The following is an 18,949-nucleotide window of genomic DNA, read 5'->3' as shown; positions in this document are numbered from 1 at the left end:
AATCTTCCTCATAATGTATTGTTTATCATTTATCAACTAGCGGAGTTTCACACCTTCTTTGTTCTGAAGGCGAGAAAGACTCACCACAAAATGAACAGGTTTTGTCTGATTTAATTATACTTTTTTCTGACACTTTTTTTTTTTTTTTTCCTCTGGGTTGCCCACACTCTTCAAGACTCATTTTTCTGAGCAAAATGGGCGAGGAGAGTGCAGCACATTTGCATTTGGCTCAGAGATATGAGTAGAGACAAAGTGTTGGAAGGCATTGCGGGATTGCGTTGGCGGAAAATGTTTCTCCTGCTTGCGACCGCGGTGTAAGAGAGTAGCGAAAGGGAGGAGGGTGAGTTGAAGAAGTAGAAAGGCAGGAGGGAGATGTGGCAGGAAGTACACCAGGTGTGGAAACTGCGTCTTTAGGGCAAACCTGCAGACAAACACTGTCCTCCTTCCACATTGTACCCAGCTATAAATACCCTGTTGCTCAACGGCAGCTGGGATCACTGACTTGTAGGAACAGCTTCAGATGTTTTGGAAGCTCGTCGGCAAGCAAACGGGAAGTTCAGCTACAGATTTTATGAATAAGCTTTAGTCTGCAGGATGGTTGAGGCATGGCTTGGCTGTTTGTAGAGCTTTTTTTTGCTGTATTTGGGGGATTATGTGTCGCCTTATAACCTTGGTCCCTCCACTGAAGTCTAAGCCTCTTAGAGGAATGAAATGGATGGCTGAATGGATTGATGTGCATCCCTTCCCCCTTTTTTACATCCATCTCACTTACAAAAAAACAGAATGGGACAACTACAAAACGTCTGTCAGTGGCCGACATCCCAAAAACACCAAAACAACCCTTTTTTTCAATGTTTGACCTGTGTTTTAGCCATGCTAGTGGCTATGACTCTCCGTCGTCCCACCAGTTTGGTCCAGTCTGAGATGTCTTCTGGATGAATTGCCACAAAATTATGTGAAGGCCAATAGGATCTTCCCCTAGTGCCACCTTGAAGTTGACATTTGTAATTTTGAGTGCAATGCCTTAAGAAGTGCTAGGTGGGTTGCAACAAAATTTGATATGTACATTAAAGACTGTTCATTTTACATCCAGAATTTCAAATTGTCCAATGCTTCACAACACGTATTGAAATAACCATGAATCTCAGCTGTGCTCTTTGTCTCATAACATGTTAGCATGCTAACATGCTAATCTAAGATGGTGAATTTGGTAAACAGCATAACTGTTAAACATCATACTCAACATTGACACTGTGAGCATTTTAACATGTTGATGTTTCTTTTAGCTACAGCCTGACGGAGCTGCTAGCATGGATGTAGCCTCTGGTTGTTTGGATATGTCAGTGAGATGTTGGACTGAAACCATTAATCAGTTAGTTGATTAACCAAAAATGAATCAGCAAGAATTTTGAAAAGTGATTAATAGTTTGCCAGCTTGTTGATTTTCTTTGTCTTCTGTGCTTTTAAACTGACTGTGGGAATTTGGGGTTTTGAACTGTTAATGAAAATAATGACAGTACATATAAAGACAGATAAAACAAGACACAGGCTAAGTAGTCATTGTCATTAGGTGTAGCCCTAAAGTGTTAATAAACTGTACACCAACAAAAGATCGTAACCAACAATAATTTTGAGAATTGATAAATAGGTTTTTGAAGCAAAAATGTGAAATTGTTGAGCTGATGTTCTCCAGTGTAAGGATTTTGCTTCTCTAAGAAGCAGTGCAAAGTGTATGACTTTGGGTTTTAGGTTGCCATTTAAACAAAACAAGCAATTTGAGACAGTTTTGTCTATTTTCTGACATCTTATAGATTAAATGATTATCATTCTCTTGAAAAACAGACACAGTGTAGCCTTATGTGTATTTTCTGTTCTGCTGTCTGTTTTTGTGTGTAGATGTTGTTGTTCCCCGGCCAGCCACCATCACAGTCTGGTCGTTACTCTGTTTCCATGAGCGGAGAACTGACCATCACTGACGTCCACCCCGAGGACGCTGGTTTCTACATCTGCCAGGCCATCAGTGTGGCAGGAAGCGTGTTGACCAGGGCGCTGCTGGAGGTGGAGGGAGGTGAGATGTCACGATGTCCACATAATCACGTTTTGAACCAGAGGGAGGCTTATTCTTTATTTTGTACTATGAGCTAATGAGGAGAAAACATATTAATTACGAAGTAGGTAGGCTAAGTAGGTGCATAACAACAAAGCTCATAAAAAACCAAGAACGAGCACAATTATGGGCCCCATGCTGGATGAGCAATGAATTTTAGGCTTGGTGTTCTTCCCCAGGCAGTTTGTAAGCACCACATTTAGGCTGCTTTTCTGCTCTTTATGCAGCCTTTTATTTTCTGCCCACTAAGCAGCTGAAGTATTTACATCGTTTTCATGGCAGCTTTCTAATCTTATTTTTATACGTATTTTGTACACCTTCCAAATATGTTTTTATCTGCTGTTTAGCTAATAAGAAGAGAGATGACACCTCGTAACATAACATCTTTCCTCCTCTCACTCTCACGTCGATAGGTCCCTCAGGTCGTGTCCCGCCGATTATTCGGCAAGGCCCAGCCAATCAGACTGTGTCTCGGGGTGCCGCAACGCAGCTTCACTGCCGTGTGACTGGAGGGCCCTCAGTCAAGATTTCATGGGAGAAGGATGGAGAGAGGCTTCAGGGAAATAACCCTAGAGTGACCTTGATGGAAAATGGCACTTTGCAAATCACAGATATGAAGGTGTGTGAGTGGGAGGATTTGCTTTGCATTAAGTGAGTGTTATTTATTGGAAGGGGGATGAAAAGGATAAGAGAGGCGTTAACACCTTCTCGACTGACTGTGTGACTGAAGGGAATAAATATGAGCACAGAATGCTGCAAAACTTTCCCGTCTGATCTCTGACCTTCTTTCACTTTCTCTACAGCCCACGTGGCTTTGTATTTTTTCCATTATAGATTCCTTTTTCGTTTGTAAAATTAAGGTGAGGCTGGGTTTCAAAGACCAATCCCTCTAAGGCAGTGCATATCTCTCCAGTGCAATTATGTGCTCATGCGGTGTGTAATTGTAATGTTAATGAAGGGGCTTGTTTGTAAATGCTAATGTGTGCTGCTTTGATGGAGGAACAGTCAGTCACCCCTTTGTGCTGTAACCCCACCTGGAGGTCAGTGAGTGCATGCAGGACTGAGCAAAAGCAGCATCATTTCCATTAATTGACTGCCAATAGATGATTAATCACCTACCCAGCTTTTAATTAAACCCCCTCCTGCCCAGAATGTGCTTATTCACTTCCTCTCTCATCCTGTTTCTCTGGCTGTGGTGCTCAGCAAACTTGGAGAATTAATTTTTGGTCCAGTGCACCACTGAGGCAGGGGAAATCTGCCATGCCAATGTGCTCAATGGAACAGAAGAGATGCATTAGTGTGGCATCAAGGAGGGGAGGGGGGGTGACAAGGGGACAAGAAAGAGAGGAAACGGAGATGACGAGTGAGGTACTAAAAATATTTGTCCTGCTGATGCCCCTATGCACCATCAATATTTTATCATTAGCTGAAGTCATCTAAAGAGGTTCACCTGCACCACACGCTGTGCTGTCAGTCAGCCAGAGGTCAACACTGCGGTGGATGATCTCATATGGTCTGATGATAGTTCCAGCAGTCTGGCTTTCAGCCAGGACAGGGCTGGAGTAAACACCAAGAGTGTCAGTGAAGCATGCATTCATATACAGTTCATAATGTAAACAAGAGTGCAAGCAGAGGAGAGTGTGGTGCGTCACGGTTTGCAGCAGAGAAGCTTTCAGAGGCTGAGATGATGACTGCAGAGTGGGGATGTTGTAGTTTAGGTATGCATGGATAGCTTTTGAATCGAAGGAAATCGGACACCGTTGGTCAAAGAAGTATTCAGAGATGTGTTTTTATGTCACGAGTGCTAATTATAGGAGAAGAAAAAGAGTCATTCGGTGCACGAGCATAATTGCTGGTCTAACCTGGAGAGTATTTGTGCACAGCTGAACATGCACAAGTGTGAAAGTCAAACTTGCGGTTCATAATGTAGGGTTATGAATTTCCAATAGTAATCCAATAGTAGTTCCTCTAAGGACATTTTTATTTTCTCCATAATTAGTAATACATTCCATGCTGAAAACTTCTTGGATTGGAAGACAGGATGAACTGATTTGGAATTATATGAACTGATATAACTATAAGAACTATAAGTTGTAGTGTATATTGTAAACTGTGATGCATCATGCTAACATGCAGCATCTGTTTTCAATTTTCTTTGTTCTGGATGTCTGTCTTCTCCGTCGGCTGCGGCTTAACAGGACGCAGACTCAGGCATGTACACGTGTGTGGCATCCAGCGCCACAGGGGAGTCGAGCTGGAGTGGGATGTTGACTGTCAGAGGTACTCACACCACTCACACTCACATTCTGCCTCTTTGTTACACTTCACACTCCGTCACTCTCACACTACACCTCCGTGCTCAAGAAACTACAAACTCTGCCAATGTTCTTCATAAGAGCGCAGCCTGTGGCCGCAACGTGACAGTGAAATCCAGCCTGGTTTCAGACCAAATGTTGATCAGAGTCGGTCTGTTGTTGCAGTGTAATGGAGTGTATTACTCGTGTTTTTCTTCCTGTTTGTCTAACAGAAAATGGAGCTTCTTCGGTATCCAGAGTTTCTGAGTTCATCCAACTGCCAGGGCCTCCCCAGAAACCCGTTGTGACGGATGTGACCAAAAACACTGTCACCCTCACCTGGCAGTCCAACCCTCACGAAGGGGGGGCTGCTGTCACTTCCTACATTATTGAGGCCTTCAGGTACGTGGTGACACACGTCTTCGTGGTGTCTTCGAGTCATTTTTCCAGGCTGGGTATATTTGAAGAGTTCATGAATTCATGAATTCTTAAAATGAATAAACCAACACCAACTTGATTGATTTCCCCTAAAATATAAGAGAAAACCACCCACCACAATTTAGGAAAGTAAATACAAATGGAGATGTTGTTTGCAAATGAACTAAATCAAGTGATGATTTTGAGCTTGTAAAACCACTGAAGGTATTTTTTTTTCTAACCAGCACTGGAAGCTTCTTGTTTCTCCAATATAGCAATCTGGTTAAAACTGTCAGAAAGAATGTTTTTTTATGTTTTTCACATCAGAAAAACAAAAAAAATACATAAACGACTAAGGGCCTCGGGTACATGTGGGGCCAAAACCTCACAAATGTAAGATGGAGCAGGACTGTGAGTGGCTTTATAAGGTGGAAACAGTACGATTTTTGATTCATTTCTAAAGTAACTTGTAAAAGTTCATACTTTTTGGCCTATTTACAAGCCGTGCAGCTGGTGGCTATTTTGGTGGACACTGAAATGTAATAGCTTTTGTTTTGCAATGAAAGCCAAAGTATCCTGATTTAATATACATTAAAGGTGTTATGAAACCAGTCATTAAACACTTCATGACTGGTAAACACTCTGTCTGAGAAGGTAGCTGTTAGATAACCAGTTATGCCATCCGATTGTGCCCGAGTTAAACTTTAGTAAAGACAATCTTTTCTTGAGTAGATTAATTTGGTGCTCCTCTCACCCCTGATTCAGGTCTCACTGTCTTTAAAAAGATATGTATGTATATATGTAGCTATTTTAACTGTATCCACACTCTCTTTTACTTTGTTAGTATTCTGACTATTCACAGATATTAAAGTCTTATTCATTTAGAGTCATTAGAGTTCGGAAATGACTCATTTCTGCCCGAGAGGAAGACAGTCCTGTTAAGTGAAGTCCTGAAGTGAAAACGCGACACTCGCTGCATGAAGTATTTAGCCGTGGCGTCCCGAGGAGAGTCATAGCAGCTCTAACAACCAACCAGGGACAGTGAGTGAAAGAGGAGACAATTACTCCAGTGGTCAGCTTGGCAGCTCTGTCCTGTCCTGGGGCAAAGGAAGGAGGGGGTCGCCAGCCCAGTTGGAGAGTTCACTCATTACAGACACAGCAGAGAGCGTGCAGACCGAGTGTACAGACAAATACACACACACACACACACACACACTTACACACAAGTCCAGTTATCTCTGTATGGGAAGGAAAGCTCAGTGTGGCAGGCTTGCATGCCGAGCTGGTGATGAAGATCCACTCACTGTTTGCACGCTCCGCCACCAACAAATTGTTTGAAAATGTTTGTTTTCTGGCATCAGCAGGAACAAAGACAGAGGCACAAACTGACATCTCTCTGCTATTGTATCCCGGCTAGTACACAGCACACGGTCACACTTCCATTTTGGATTTGAAAGAAGGGGAAATCTTGATGGATTTATGCAAAAGCAACAGCTGTAGTTTCCACTCCAAAGCCATTTACATAAAAAGTTAAATGTCAGAACTGTTTCTCGAGGACATTTGGTGAGAAAGGTGGCAGAGGAGAAGCCACTGATGATAGGAAAACTCTATGACGTGTTTTTGGTAATTACCTTGCCATTTTCTCCTCCAAGGAGTTGAGGAAAATGTTAAATTGAGCTTGTTCTGTTTGATATTCCCCTGTCCCTGCACAGCCTCGCAGCTCTCCTTCAGAGGCCGTCATCTTCACCTGCTGCGGTAAAAGAGAAGGAATAAAACTTGTCATTGTTCTGCCTGCAAGCTGAGAGCAGAGATGTGTTTTTAGATGCACAGAATCTCATGGATCCAAAAAGCAGCTCGTTCGTCAATTCATTCATTCATTCATTCATTTGTTCATTGATTCAGCTGTTGGTTCTTAGGAACCATGGCGAGCTCATCAGATGGTTGTGTTTGGATTGCTTTGCATTTCTGTCTCTGTCTTGTTAATTTAAAGAGAGTTAGATGAGAAGATTGATATAATTCGCTGCATAGCCAGGAGAGGTTTAGCTTAGCTTAGCACCAGAGGAAACCAGAAATTGACATTTTTAAAGTGCAATATGTACAGATTAAACACACAAGATGTAATTTGAATAAATATAATGCTAGTTAGTGAGCTGTTGAGGTAGATTTTGTTACCATTTGACACATTGAGATTAGCTGTACCTGCACCCCACCCCCCATTTCCAGTCTTTATGCCAAGCTAGGCTAACCGGTTTCCGGCTGTTTTGTCTTAGTGCACAGTCATGAGAGTGGTATAAATCTTCTTATTTAACTGACAGTTAATTAATCACCAGCCAAGTGAGGATGGGATATTTTTCTATGATTTATATAATTTGAACTGACATGAAAATTGAATTTCTTTGGGTTTTGGACTCTTGGTTGACTCTAATGTCACCTTGTGTTTTGGGAAATGGTGACGGGGACTGACAGATTCAGTGAGAGTGAAAATAATGTGTAGTTACAGCCCTAATACCAACAAATGGATGGAGGAAACCCTTGAGGTTTCACACTTTGCCTTCTCATGATGGCAACAAATATTTTCGCAACTTAATAAAAGTACTTTAGTGTTTTAGTTGCCATGTGGGCTAACACAAGATTTACCCAACATGTAAAACTTAGATCTCTCTTTTTGACACTACTCGTTCCACTTTCTTTTGTCATCAGGTGATAAGCGACAGACAAAGTTGTCATCAAAGCCATTAACTTGTTATCTCTATATGACGCTGAGCTCTGACGATAACAGGAGTTAAAGTTAAATGTTCAGAAAGAGCTCAGCACATCTGTTGAAACTGTACTTTATAAGGTGCCTGCTGACTGTATGGTTTACATTAACTGTTCTTTTTACTCATGCTGGTTTATCTCTCATGACGTTGGTGTGGTTAAACCGTGTCCACATAAAATAAACAAACATTTTCTTAGACAAACTATAACCATTTTTCCCCCACAGCCAATCAGTTGGCAGCACCTGGCAAACGGTGGCGGACCACGTGAAGCACGAGAAGCACACGGTGGTCGGACTCTTCCCCAACACTGTTTATCTCTTCATTGTCCGAGCAGTCAACTCTTATGGACTCAGTGACCCCAGTCCCATCTCTGAGCCTGTCAGGACGCAGGGTGGGTTACATAAGCAAAAATTTTACATTATTTTAATTTAATCTTTATTTCAGTTCGCTTATTGTCAGAGCAAGAAATTGGAGATGCTTAATCTAAGGCTGACAACCAAGATAATGAGCCACATGGTTTAGAAAGAAGAAAGACTAATTGCTTTCTCAGTGTGATGCTCCTCATCGCTGTGAGCAATGCTGAATTCATCAAAAAATCTTTTTTTTAATAACTGCTTTTTGCCTGCATTTTTTTTTGGTTTGGTCTGATTGGATGTCTTTGTTATTACAGATGGGAGTCCTGCAGAACAGGGTGTGGACCACAGACAAGTGCAGAGAGAGTTAGGCGAGGTGTCCATCTACCTGCAGAAGCCAGTGGCTTTGTCTCCTACCAGCGCCAGGATTTCTTGGACTGTGAGTTGAATGCTTGACGGATGAAAAAGTCTACTTTCAAATACAACTTGCAGTGTGCTTATCTCTGAAAATAAACTTTAAAAACTTCTTCCAGCAGAATTTGAACTGCTGCTTCCGCTGTAAATGTGTCAATTAATGTTTTTTCTTCTCAGGTGGGCCATCAGTCTCGCTATGTTCAGGGTTATCGTGTATTTTACCGGACTATCGGCAGCTCCTGGTCGGTCCAGGATGTGGAGGCCACCTCTGACCATAGCATCATCTTAGCGGATCTGCACAGCAGCGCAGAGTATGAGATCAAGATACGCCCTTACTTCAATGAGTTACAGGGACACGACAGCCTCATGGTTCTGCTGCGTACTCCTGAGGAGGGTAAGAAATGCATATCAATAACTGCTATCTGTAGCATAGAACTGCAATTATGAAGTAAAATAATGATATTGTTGTCCTTAATGAAGAAGTCGAATGGTATCAGAAATAAGCTAAGTCAATTTCTGGTGGAGAATTGAAAAATAAGCTCTAGTGATCTCTGGAGCTCGCTAATTACACATGTTATATCTTGTTTGTTTGATCCGTATTAAATCTGAAGTCTAAAATGAGAAGCTGTTAGGAGTTGTGGTGATTTTTCAGGAGTCTTCTCACAGTGAGATTTTGCTGAAGACTCCTGGAAATAACTTCAACGAGGTGGTCCGGTTAATAACCTCCACTGAAGTGATGACATTTCATATCCTGAAGGTCAAAGGTCAACTTCACTGTATCGTCACAATCAAACTGGCAGTTTCCAGTCCGTATGCTAAGCTAAGCTAACTGACTTAATCTTCTCATCAAACAGTACAAGTGAAGAAGAGTATTTCCAGTATTCCTTGGAATCATGTTAACACAAACATCAGAGCTCTTTTGTTTAGATATTTTGGATTTATGGATGGATTGGATGGATGAATTTTGCCAAGTTTGAAAAATTTGTTTGGAAAAAATTCAAGTAGAGTTTAATGAAATTAGAAAATAATCAAAAAATTTGTATTCTTTTAGTTAGTGCTGCAGGTTATTTGAACATGCCAATGTATGGTATATAATGAGAAAAAAATTTCCGATGAGTAAAAAAAAAAAAAAAAAAAGAATATTTAATTGGATTTCAACTGAACTTTTCTTCCAAGGACATTTCTATTTTTCCAAACAATCATATTACGAAGTTGTTTAAAGGAAACTTCTTGGACATTATTAGGAACTTATCCGGAAATTACTGACCTTTAAATCATATCAGTTAATAATAATAATAATAATAAAAGAATTCTAATTTTCCTTCTTATCTCTGCCTCCAGCTTTAAGTGCACCTCCACAGGCCGTATCAGTGGTTCAGCTCACAAACGGCTCCAGCATCAGCGTGTCCTGGGAGCCTCCGCCTCACAACACTCAGAGTGGGATAATTCGGGAGTACAAGGTGAGACTGCGGCAACCAGCATACGACTACACCCGATTCCTGAGACATCACCCTGTCTCTGTTTATTTCTGCTTTTAAGACCGTCATATTGTCACACAGCCGTACGCTGCAAAAACAAAGTGGAACAAATTGTTTGTATTTTTATGCAGCCGTTACTCAGTGTTGTCAAAATTTGTGTTTAGACAGTCATGAAAAAAAAACACTGATTTTAATTAACAATTAGTAATTACTCGTTGTCTCATATCTGCTGCCAGTACATGTGCTGCCGCCACAGAAAAAGACTCAATTTTGTCATCAGATTGTGAGCGCTGACTGTCCCTGTCATCTGTTTGCTCTGCAAAAAACACTTAGTTCTGATTATCTGTCTCTGAGCATGGGCACAACACTGATTACTAATCATCAGGCTGCTATCCCACAGGGGAAAAAATGCCAAAAAGGAACACACAGTTCTATTGTTTTGATTTATTCTTCCCATCTGCTACTGCATGTGGAAAGTTATGAGAAAATCGCACACGTCTGATCATGAAGTGTCAGATCCTTTTGTATGTGGAGGCTCATCAGCTGAAGGCAAGGATCTCACTTAATCCTGTTAAACAGTTAATTTGCTGTAAACCACACACAGTGTTTTGCACAAGCCTCCCGTGGCTTACATGTCAAAAATTAAATGTTGAATCAGTACTACTGAGCTGAAGCATCCCAACATCACAAAGCTTCATTAATTAAAAAATAAAAAGTACATTACAGAGATTATAAAAGAGCCATAAGGTAACTAAAGACGTTTAATTAAGTGCTACACAAATGTACTGAGGCAGATTTATGAATTGTGATGAATTGTTATAGATGACATTAGCATTTCAAGTTAGTTTCAGGTCGACCAGCTGCCACTTTAAATTGCTAACCTTTTGCATGACTACTTTTATTTTAAGCACATTTTTCTCTTAATTTTCTACCCTGAAAGCCAGACTATGCAGCTCCTGATGAAAGAAATAATTCCCCATCTCACAAATGAATAGTTCATCAAAGTTAATCATCAGGAGCTTTGTTGCCACAGCCTTACTTGGTCTGGAAAGTCCAACAGCATGTGGCCAATGTGAGCAAAACATTTGACTGGTACTTCTGTATAACCAGCGTTACTGAGTCTGGTGACTGGCGATGCTCAGTCCTTTTGACTTGTGCAACTTCTACAATACAACACAACAGAGTTTTAGGTTATAATTTATTATTGTTATTTATCAGGTAAATGTATTTATAGCTTTAAAAACATGAATTGTCACCTTAGCTCTGGGAACTTCTTATGAACATTTGTCACATTTTTGACATCTTTATAGATATTTAACTGAAAAAAAAACAATCAATACTGACTTACTTCTTGTTCACTATAGCAAAATTTTGATATAAATTAAAAAGCAAGACCTTAACTCAGAGGATTTTCACTGTGGTGTTTCTACTCTGAATATTTCTTCCACTGCAGGTATGCAGGCACGTATATTTGCAACATCAAGATTTTAAATCTGGCTTTTAACTGTCACTGCACTGACATCCCTTTCATCTTTAATCTCTGCTGTATCTGTATATGCCTTCATTCACCACCGTATGCTACCAGATAAAGCTTCAATTCTGAAAAAAGTGTCTCACTGTAATACCGTGCCTCATCTTGTCCCCTGGGCATGTAGGATAAATGAATGCCTTTGCGTGTTTATATCTTTTGAGACTCAAACATTAACCCCTATGTCTGGTGTCAATCAGGTGTGGTGTCTGGGTAGCGGCGTGGAGCAGGAGAACCAGATAAACCGAACTGTGGACGGAGCCGTTCTGTCCATCTTGTTGACAGGGTTGCTGCCTCACGTCCGCTACACTGTGGTGGTGGCTGCTGTCACCAGCCTGGGTGTGGGCACTCAAAGCCAGCCTGTCAGCCTGCTTCTCAGTGAGTCACTCGAACTGCTAAAGCTACTACACATAAAGAAATATGACAAGATGTACTCTCAGCAGGCTTACCACAGGTGAAATCTGTGTGTGGAGCGTTGATTGTGTCGTGTAAATGATCTAAAAACGGGGGCATCATCAACACTTATGTTTTGGGTTTTGAAAATGCTCAGGGTTAGTCAAGAATTCACAGTGAAGCTGAGAAATTTTAACACGATGAGTAACATTTGGTGACTGGCAGGCAGAAGATTATTACGCTTCTCATTTCAAGGTAAAAAGGCCCTGTTAGCCAAATAGACAATTACCCTTATGCTTCAATTTTTTCTTGGGGGAGATTGCTTGACATTTTGGGAAACTTGTATGAATAATAATCATTCACAAGAGTTAAATGAGAGGATCGACACCACTCTCATGTCTGAACCTATTGGTTAGCTTTTAGCTTAGCATAAAGCCTGAGAACAGCTGCCCTGGCTCTGTCCAAATGTAACAAAGTCTGCCTGCTAGCACATTAATCTGTACAAAAATCAAACTGTAATAACATCAAGCTTTATGGAAGGTTTATGTGCTGTTCCCATGTGTCTGGCAGAGAAAAACATAAACATGCCCCCCCCACAAACCCACAGCGTGTCATTCTCATACTTCAGTTTTTGGAGCCAACAACCTCAAACATGGTAATTAGTTAGCTTGAGAGGCAGGCTGTTTCCAGCTGTTTTCAGGCTTTGTCCTCAGCTAATAGCCTGTTGACAGATATGAGAGTGGTGTCAATCATCTCCTCTAACTCTCAGCAGCAAGAAAACAAAGTGTCAAACTGCTCCTTTAGGTCCAAATGTCTTTTTCTTTCAGCTGCCCCAACGGACAAGACTTCAACGCCCGCGAAGGAAGGCGGCAACCTCAGCATATCAGAGCAGATAACAAGCGTTGTCCGGCAGCCTGCTTTCATCGCAGGACTGGGCGTGGCTGCGTGGTTGGTGCTGATGGGCTTCAGCGGCTGGCTGTACTGTCGACACCGCAGGAGGAAGCGGCTGGGACACTACACCACGTCCTTCGCATACACACCAGCAGGTAAGTGGGGAAAAGCTTTGACTTGTCTGTCTTAACCAGCTTTTTTTTTTTTTTTTTTGGGCATCGTGACAGGTGTTCAAAGTATTAACTGGAAAATATCACATATTGTGGATCATAAAATAAGGAATTTCTGGTATGTTACATTTCTCAGAGATTTTCAGCGCCCTTCTTTTTGCGCCTCAAAGAATGAGCTGTAAAACAACATAAAAACTTAATGACATGATTTTCAGACGCTCTCAGATACACTCCGTCACATTTTATTCATTATATATATCCTGTTCATAGAAAGTAGAAGTTAAAAGAGAAAAAGAGGCTTTAGCTGTTGTACACCAAACCCTCAGATTTTGTTTTCAATAAATGACACTGACAAAGTTCTCAAGAGGCAGCTGAGGACATCTCTGGCACCGTTGAATGTTTTCAATTTTACTTGTGATTTCGTTGCCCATGCACTTTCACTGCGCATTCAGTTAATTAAAATCTATTTAACCCCCACTGGGCAGTTTTCAATGCAGCCATAATGGAAAACACTGAGGCATATATAAACAGTAAGCACTACATGCAGTTTATTTTAGAATACACCCTTTGGCACACAAGCACATAAGCACATCAGTCGTTTTCTGACTTGGAGAGATATTTGTCGGTGTTCATAAATACTCAGTGGAGCTTAAAGCTTTAAGGAAAACATGATTTTTTTCCCCCATAAGTATTTTATATCACTGCCACACTAATTAGTAAAGATTGGATTTTTTTCACACTGAATCTCTTATTATCTTGTTAATTTAGCTGCTGTAGACTGGAGATACAGCAGGAGAAAACACAGGTTCATCGGTTCATCAAATGACAGCCACATTTTATACACCTGTTATGTGCTCTTATTATATGATGGTCAACATATCTTCATAAGATAATGATTAAAATCTGCACTCTTGAACCCTGAACGTGCTTATAGTTGGAGTTTTTCTTCTTCCAGTTGGATTCGCTCACAGTGAAGGATCTGGCATCATCAATGGAGGGTAAAATAAATATTACAGTTTGATTCAGTTAACTGTGTATTTCATGTAAAAAAGTACACAGCATAGTATATTATCTCTGGTCCCTTTCCAGGCCTGGCTTGTTAGGATCAAATATGGGCAACTATCCCTGGCTAGCTGACTCTTGGCCCACTCCAAACCTCGCTCATAACAGCAAGGACTCTGTCAATTGCTGCTCTGGGAAACTGGACTCGGACAGATACTATAACAGTAAGAGCTCACTCGCTTTGAGTGTTTGCTGAATGATGAGAATACTGACAGATAACTGCCATTGTTAATGCAACGTAATCATCTGCTGTTCAGCAGTTGGCATCATCAACTACCCGAACCAGACGGAGAAACGCAGCACGGCGTCCAATGACAGTCCCATCTACAGCACCATCAACACGGCTGCTGAAGACGACCTGCTCGCCTACTACGACACCTACTCCAGCACGTCCTACAACCAGGGTCCAGACCCGTACAGCAGCAACCCAGTGCTGCCAAACAGCAGCCTTGTGGGTCTGGAGCAGGACCTGGACCAGTGGACCATCCAGTCTGGTCAGTCTGGGTCTGAATATGCGAAGCTCCAATATACTAAGAAAAGCAATGGTAAGTGTTTTCTGCCTCTGTCTTTTATTTTGATTTGAGGAATAAGAAGCCAGAACTTCACAGTATAGTGAAGCACAAGGTTTCAGTATTGTTGCCCTTGTTACCTGCACTTTAGTTTATTTCCAGCACTGGTTTGTCCTTTGATTTCTGACTGCCAAATATTGTTATGGACATGGAGTAAAATTCAATAGTGCTGCTCAAAGAGTAATCAAATGTAATCTTGACTTTCATCAATATACACAGCCTGTATGCTTCCACCCACCATCAGTTTCATAAGTTCTCATTTCATTCATTTCACATCAGAATTGAAAAATATTTTTTGCACACTAAATTAAAAAGGAAGTATGAGCAAATTGCAAGAAACATTTTCAAAAGCGATGTGGAAATGGTGGCATATTGATAATATAAATTTGTCTCCTCTCAAGAAAGAACAGAAATAAATAAACAAAGAGCATAAAGTATGCCAACAGGAAGAAAACACTGCATGGCATTTATTATTTTACTCTGTGTAAAATAATAAATGTCATAAGGCAGCAGTAACACTAGAGTTATTGTTGCCTCTTTAACTAGTACTTTTACATTCTATTGCAATATTTGCGTTGCATTAGATGATGAAAATGCAAAATTTTGTGAATTTTTCTGTTGTATTCTAATTATTATCTTATGTATGTTATGTATCATGTACAACCTTCTAACCTTAAGGTGTCCTCGAGGAGAAGAAGACTTTTCTCTCGAGAGAAAGAAACGTCCTTCAGGCACTCATGGGCACAGCAAAGAGACAGGAGGGTTTTAAAAGACTGTCTTTAATTGAGTTATCGTTTAACCCTCCGTTGTGATAATAAAAACGTGGTGATCACGCCTCCTACACTATGTGGCATGTTGTGTTTGGTCTCCACAGACAAACTGATAAAGCAGAGGTCAACCGGGTCCTCATCCAAGTCAGCTCCTCTCACGTGGGTGGATGTTTTGTCGCTGCCTCTTCCTGTCGACAAAGACAGAAGTCATACAAAGACAGACAAAGACAAAGAGCAAGACAGGTGAGAGTCAATACCAAAATGTTTTTAAAATATTTTTTAATTTATAAATCAAGGCCCTTTTTATCCTACTCTGTGAACACAATTGCTTTGTGTGCAGCTTAATATTCAGTCAGTTTATTATTAGAATCAAGGCCTCTGACTTCACCTACATGACAGAGAGAGTTAAGGCAGATGGATATCAAACTTACCCTGTAACTCTGCCAAGGCTGTCAAACAAAACTTGAGTGAAGTTTGGAGTCTGGGGAGTTTTTGAATTAACAACAGTGGTGTCTACAGGCAGTGAGTACATTGCGCTAAGGGGTTACGGTGGTGGGCGTCTACTCTAACTAGTTCTGACAGATTAGATTGCAGACATAACGGGGTGGGATCGGAGGGCTGCTCTGACTGTGTCGTGTCTTTTGTAATGACATTAGCCACCAACTGACAGTCTGGATTAGTACTTTCCATTTTCACTGACAAGTCCATCATTAAATTAGCCCTGACGGCACTGAAGTGACAACAGAAATCATGGAGGTGGTTCTCATTCTGTCTAACTATGTCTCGATTCCCCTTACATATAAATATAAACAAGATTATTCTTTCTTTAGTCAAATATATTTTTTCTTATATTATATTAACCATGATACAACCACCGACGCCCCCCCCCCAAAAAAAACTAACTCTGACCACCCTTAACTAGCTATTTATTCATCATTCAGGGGCAGCCGTGGCCTAGAGGTTGGAGAAGCGGCTTGTGATCGGAAGGTCACTGGTTCGATTCCCCCAACGGACGTGCAGGAAAAATTTGAGTGTGGTGGAGTGATAATGTCCCCACTCCCCATTAGCCGGCTGATGTGCCCTTGAGAAAGGCGCCTAACCCCCAATATGCTCCCCAGGCGCTTGATGCGGCCCACTGCTCCTGTGTGTTTCACTGCATGTTGCGTGTGTGTGTTTCAATCAGTGATGGCTTAAATGCAGAGAAGTAATTTCCCAGCTTGGGATTAATAAAGTAACTTAAATTACAATAAAAATTCAACAGTAATTTTGAGTTTAGTGCTAGTGAACGAGGGTCACCACTGCTATACAGCCTGCTCCTGTTTTACTTACATTTATTATATATAAATAGGTTTCACATGCTGAGTGTTTCCAGGCCAGACACACTAATGCTGGCATTACTCATTGTCCATGCTCTAGCTCTGAGGAGGACGATGATGACTGGTGTCCTCCGCTGCCTGCCAGGACCTACCTGATGGACACTTCCAGGGAGGAGCTCTCCAGCCTGCCTTCCAAACCAGACGAGCTGCCCTACTCAGCAACACTGATGTCTTCCCCCCAGCAAGACACTCACAAGCCCAGTGAGAGTCCACGGCTGCAGCACTTTGACCTCTTGACCCGTCACCAGTCAGGCTCCCAGGTTTCCCAGTCCAACCCGGATCTGTTTACCAACGCCAAGGCCCAGAATGCTGGTGACGTGTACCACACCCGCCAGTGGGCAGAAGATTTCAAAGGGGAAAGCCTTGGCAAAGGTCAGTTCAAATTCACTTTAATGTCTCACAACTTTGGAAGTGACTTCCCAAGAGGCAGCCCGCAACCACGCAGTGTCATGTATAATTTAGTTTATGGTGTTACCTAACAGAAAGTATTTGTACATAGAGATCATATCGCATTTATTCAAAGCGCAGCTCAGTGTTCTTTAGTTTTCTCTTCCAAGTTTTCTGAGGATGACATCAGTGTGCTTTCTTGTCAGCACAATCTGCAGCTCCTGCTGCCGAGTCGAGCCCTGCAGCCCAGGCTCACAGATCGAGGAGTAAGAAGAGAATACCCAAGGATGGACAACTGAGGCGAGAGCCGCACAGCCAAGCAGGTGTGACACACTGTTTGTAACACGTGTAACTTCTGTTTTGGTTCGGGGAAAGAGAAAAAGGAATATTTATATTCACGAGACTCTTTTTAAAGGATTTTTAACCATACTAGTAGCACAGCTCTATAGATGTTAATGATGGTCTGGAAGTCCTCCATTATTCTCCTGAAAGGTCTCAACAACTATTGCATGAACTGATATAAAATTTTCTGCAGACATTCACATCCCTCCATAGGCTTAATTGTAATAACTTATCCCTTAATTAATCCTCACCTGAGGTTATAATCTGTTAAGATGGTTAACATGGTAACCATCATACCTGCTAAACACTAACATGTTAACATTATCATTGTGAGCCATTTAGCCTCCCATCAGCATTTAGCCAAAAGCACCACTGTAGATGTAAATGAGTAAGACTTCAGTACTTCTGGTAGTCATGGTATTGCTCATGTCAATGACTGTTAATGGAAAAGTTTGACATTTTGGACATTTTGGAATATGCTTATTTGCTTTCTCGCCAAGTTTTATAGGGTGTTATGTGCCGGACTCTTTCTTAGCCAGGACCAGTAACATCCTGGAGTATCCAGTGGTTGCTTGGCAACTGGTCATTGTCAAGAAGTACATTGGTCTTCTCATCTAACTCTCAGCAAGAAAGCAAATATTTATTAAAAAATAAATAAATAAATCAAACTCTTCCATTAAAGCAGTATTTCTGTCTGTAGTTTAGTAATCATCACTGATCAATCATGTGCAGAACTTCCCCCTCCACCAGCCCCTCCCCCCACAGACGACTCCTCGCTGCAGCTCTTGGCTGATGTTTTGAGCCGCGGCCAAACGGACAGTGAAAGAAAAGACGGGAGTGACTCGCCTACACTTGAGAAGAGGGGAGAACATTTCTCACCCCAGAGGAGAGGGCCTACAAAATGGTCCTCACAGGGTGAGTACGCTATGTGATACTCACCTCTGTGGTGTCTCGCTGTCAGCAACAGACGATGAAAGAACAATATCTGCTCCGGCAGCACGTACTATTTTCTTCAACAGCTGCAACCGAGGTTGATGTGTGTCAATATTATCGTGATGCTTCATACAAATCCCTCTGAGCTTAGAAAGCACCAACTGCCTCCAGTGTATGAACACTTACTATCTCATTGTAGTAGCAGCAGGGTGGGGGGTGAGGGGCTGTATTTTCAATCTGCTCCATCACTTAGGGTTTAACCTACGTAATTACAGCTGTAACTTTGAGTGCTTTGTTTGCTATTCACAGATGAGAATGTAATCCCATATGGACAGTCCAGCTTCCTGCCTAAGGTCCAGATGCCAGGCTACGGGTCTCTGGGTGGAGGAGTCTTTTCACGACCCTCCACCGCCGGTCGGAGGAGAGATGAGGTATGTCTCGACTCACAGTGAGAACTGCTGAACAGTCATTGTGTCGGCACAGTGCGGGTCACAGACAGTTCAGTAGTAAGTCGAGTACAGTTTGAGCTGCTTGTCAGCTTACTCGAGACAGTAGATGGCAGAAGTTTCCTGTAAACAAAAATAGTTACCTGACATGGTGACTAATCAAAAGTTTCAGTTCCATGCTGTTAAAAACTCTCCTTAAATGCATATGCACATAATGAAAATGGTGTTTTGAAGGGAAATAAAGATAAAGATGAACAAAA

The 18,949-nt window shown here is 41.6% G+C and overlaps 1 protein-coding gene across 4 annotated transcripts in view; it reads left to right on the top strand.

Moving 5' to 3' along the window:
- The window catches only part of zgc:77784 (uncharacterized protein LOC402947 homolog), a 43,436-nt gene that overhangs the window by 23,653 nt on the left and 834 nt on the right, over positions 1-18,949 (top strand). The window contains exons 8-25 of one of the 4 annotated variants that reach the window (XM_046389909.1): positions 1,897-2,068; positions 2,521-2,726; positions 4,306-4,387; positions 4,635-4,803; positions 7,802-7,968; positions 8,248-8,369; positions 8,522-8,738; positions 9,686-9,804; positions 11,551-11,728; positions 12,571-12,789; positions 13,760-13,802; positions 13,894-14,030; positions 14,127-14,411; positions 15,310-15,448; positions 16,622-16,953; positions 17,175-17,291; positions 18,043-18,225; positions 18,553-18,674. In XM_046389909.1, coding sequence (XP_046245865.1) covers positions 1,897-2,068; positions 2,521-2,726; positions 4,306-4,387; positions 4,635-4,803; positions 7,802-7,968; positions 8,248-8,369; positions 8,522-8,738; positions 9,686-9,804; positions 11,551-11,728; positions 12,571-12,789; positions 13,760-13,802; positions 13,894-14,030; positions 14,127-14,411; positions 15,310-15,448; positions 16,622-16,953; positions 17,175-17,291; positions 18,043-18,225; positions 18,553-18,674 — 3,009 coding nt within the window. Of the gene's footprint in view, positions 1-1,896; positions 2,069-2,520; positions 2,727-4,305; positions 4,388-4,634; positions 4,804-7,801; positions 7,969-8,247; positions 8,370-8,521; positions 8,739-9,685; positions 9,805-11,550; positions 11,729-12,570; positions 12,790-13,759; positions 13,803-13,893; positions 14,031-14,123; positions 14,412-15,309; positions 15,449-16,621; positions 16,954-17,174; positions 17,292-18,042; positions 18,226-18,552; positions 18,675-18,949 lie in introns of all 4 variants that reach the window. The other 3 variants (XM_046389910.1, XM_046389911.1, XM_046389908.1) reach the window with 3 other exon arrangements.

This window comes from Scatophagus argus, chromosome 5 (assembly GCF_020382885.2).
Source record: "Scatophagus argus isolate fScaArg1 chromosome 5, fScaArg1.pri, whole genome shotgun sequence".
Taxonomy (NCBI): Eukaryota; Metazoa; Chordata; class Actinopteri; family Scatophagidae; genus Scatophagus; species Scatophagus argus.
The sequence above is the reverse complement of the archived record's forward strand: the minus strand, read 5'-3'. Positions and strand labels throughout refer to the sequence as shown.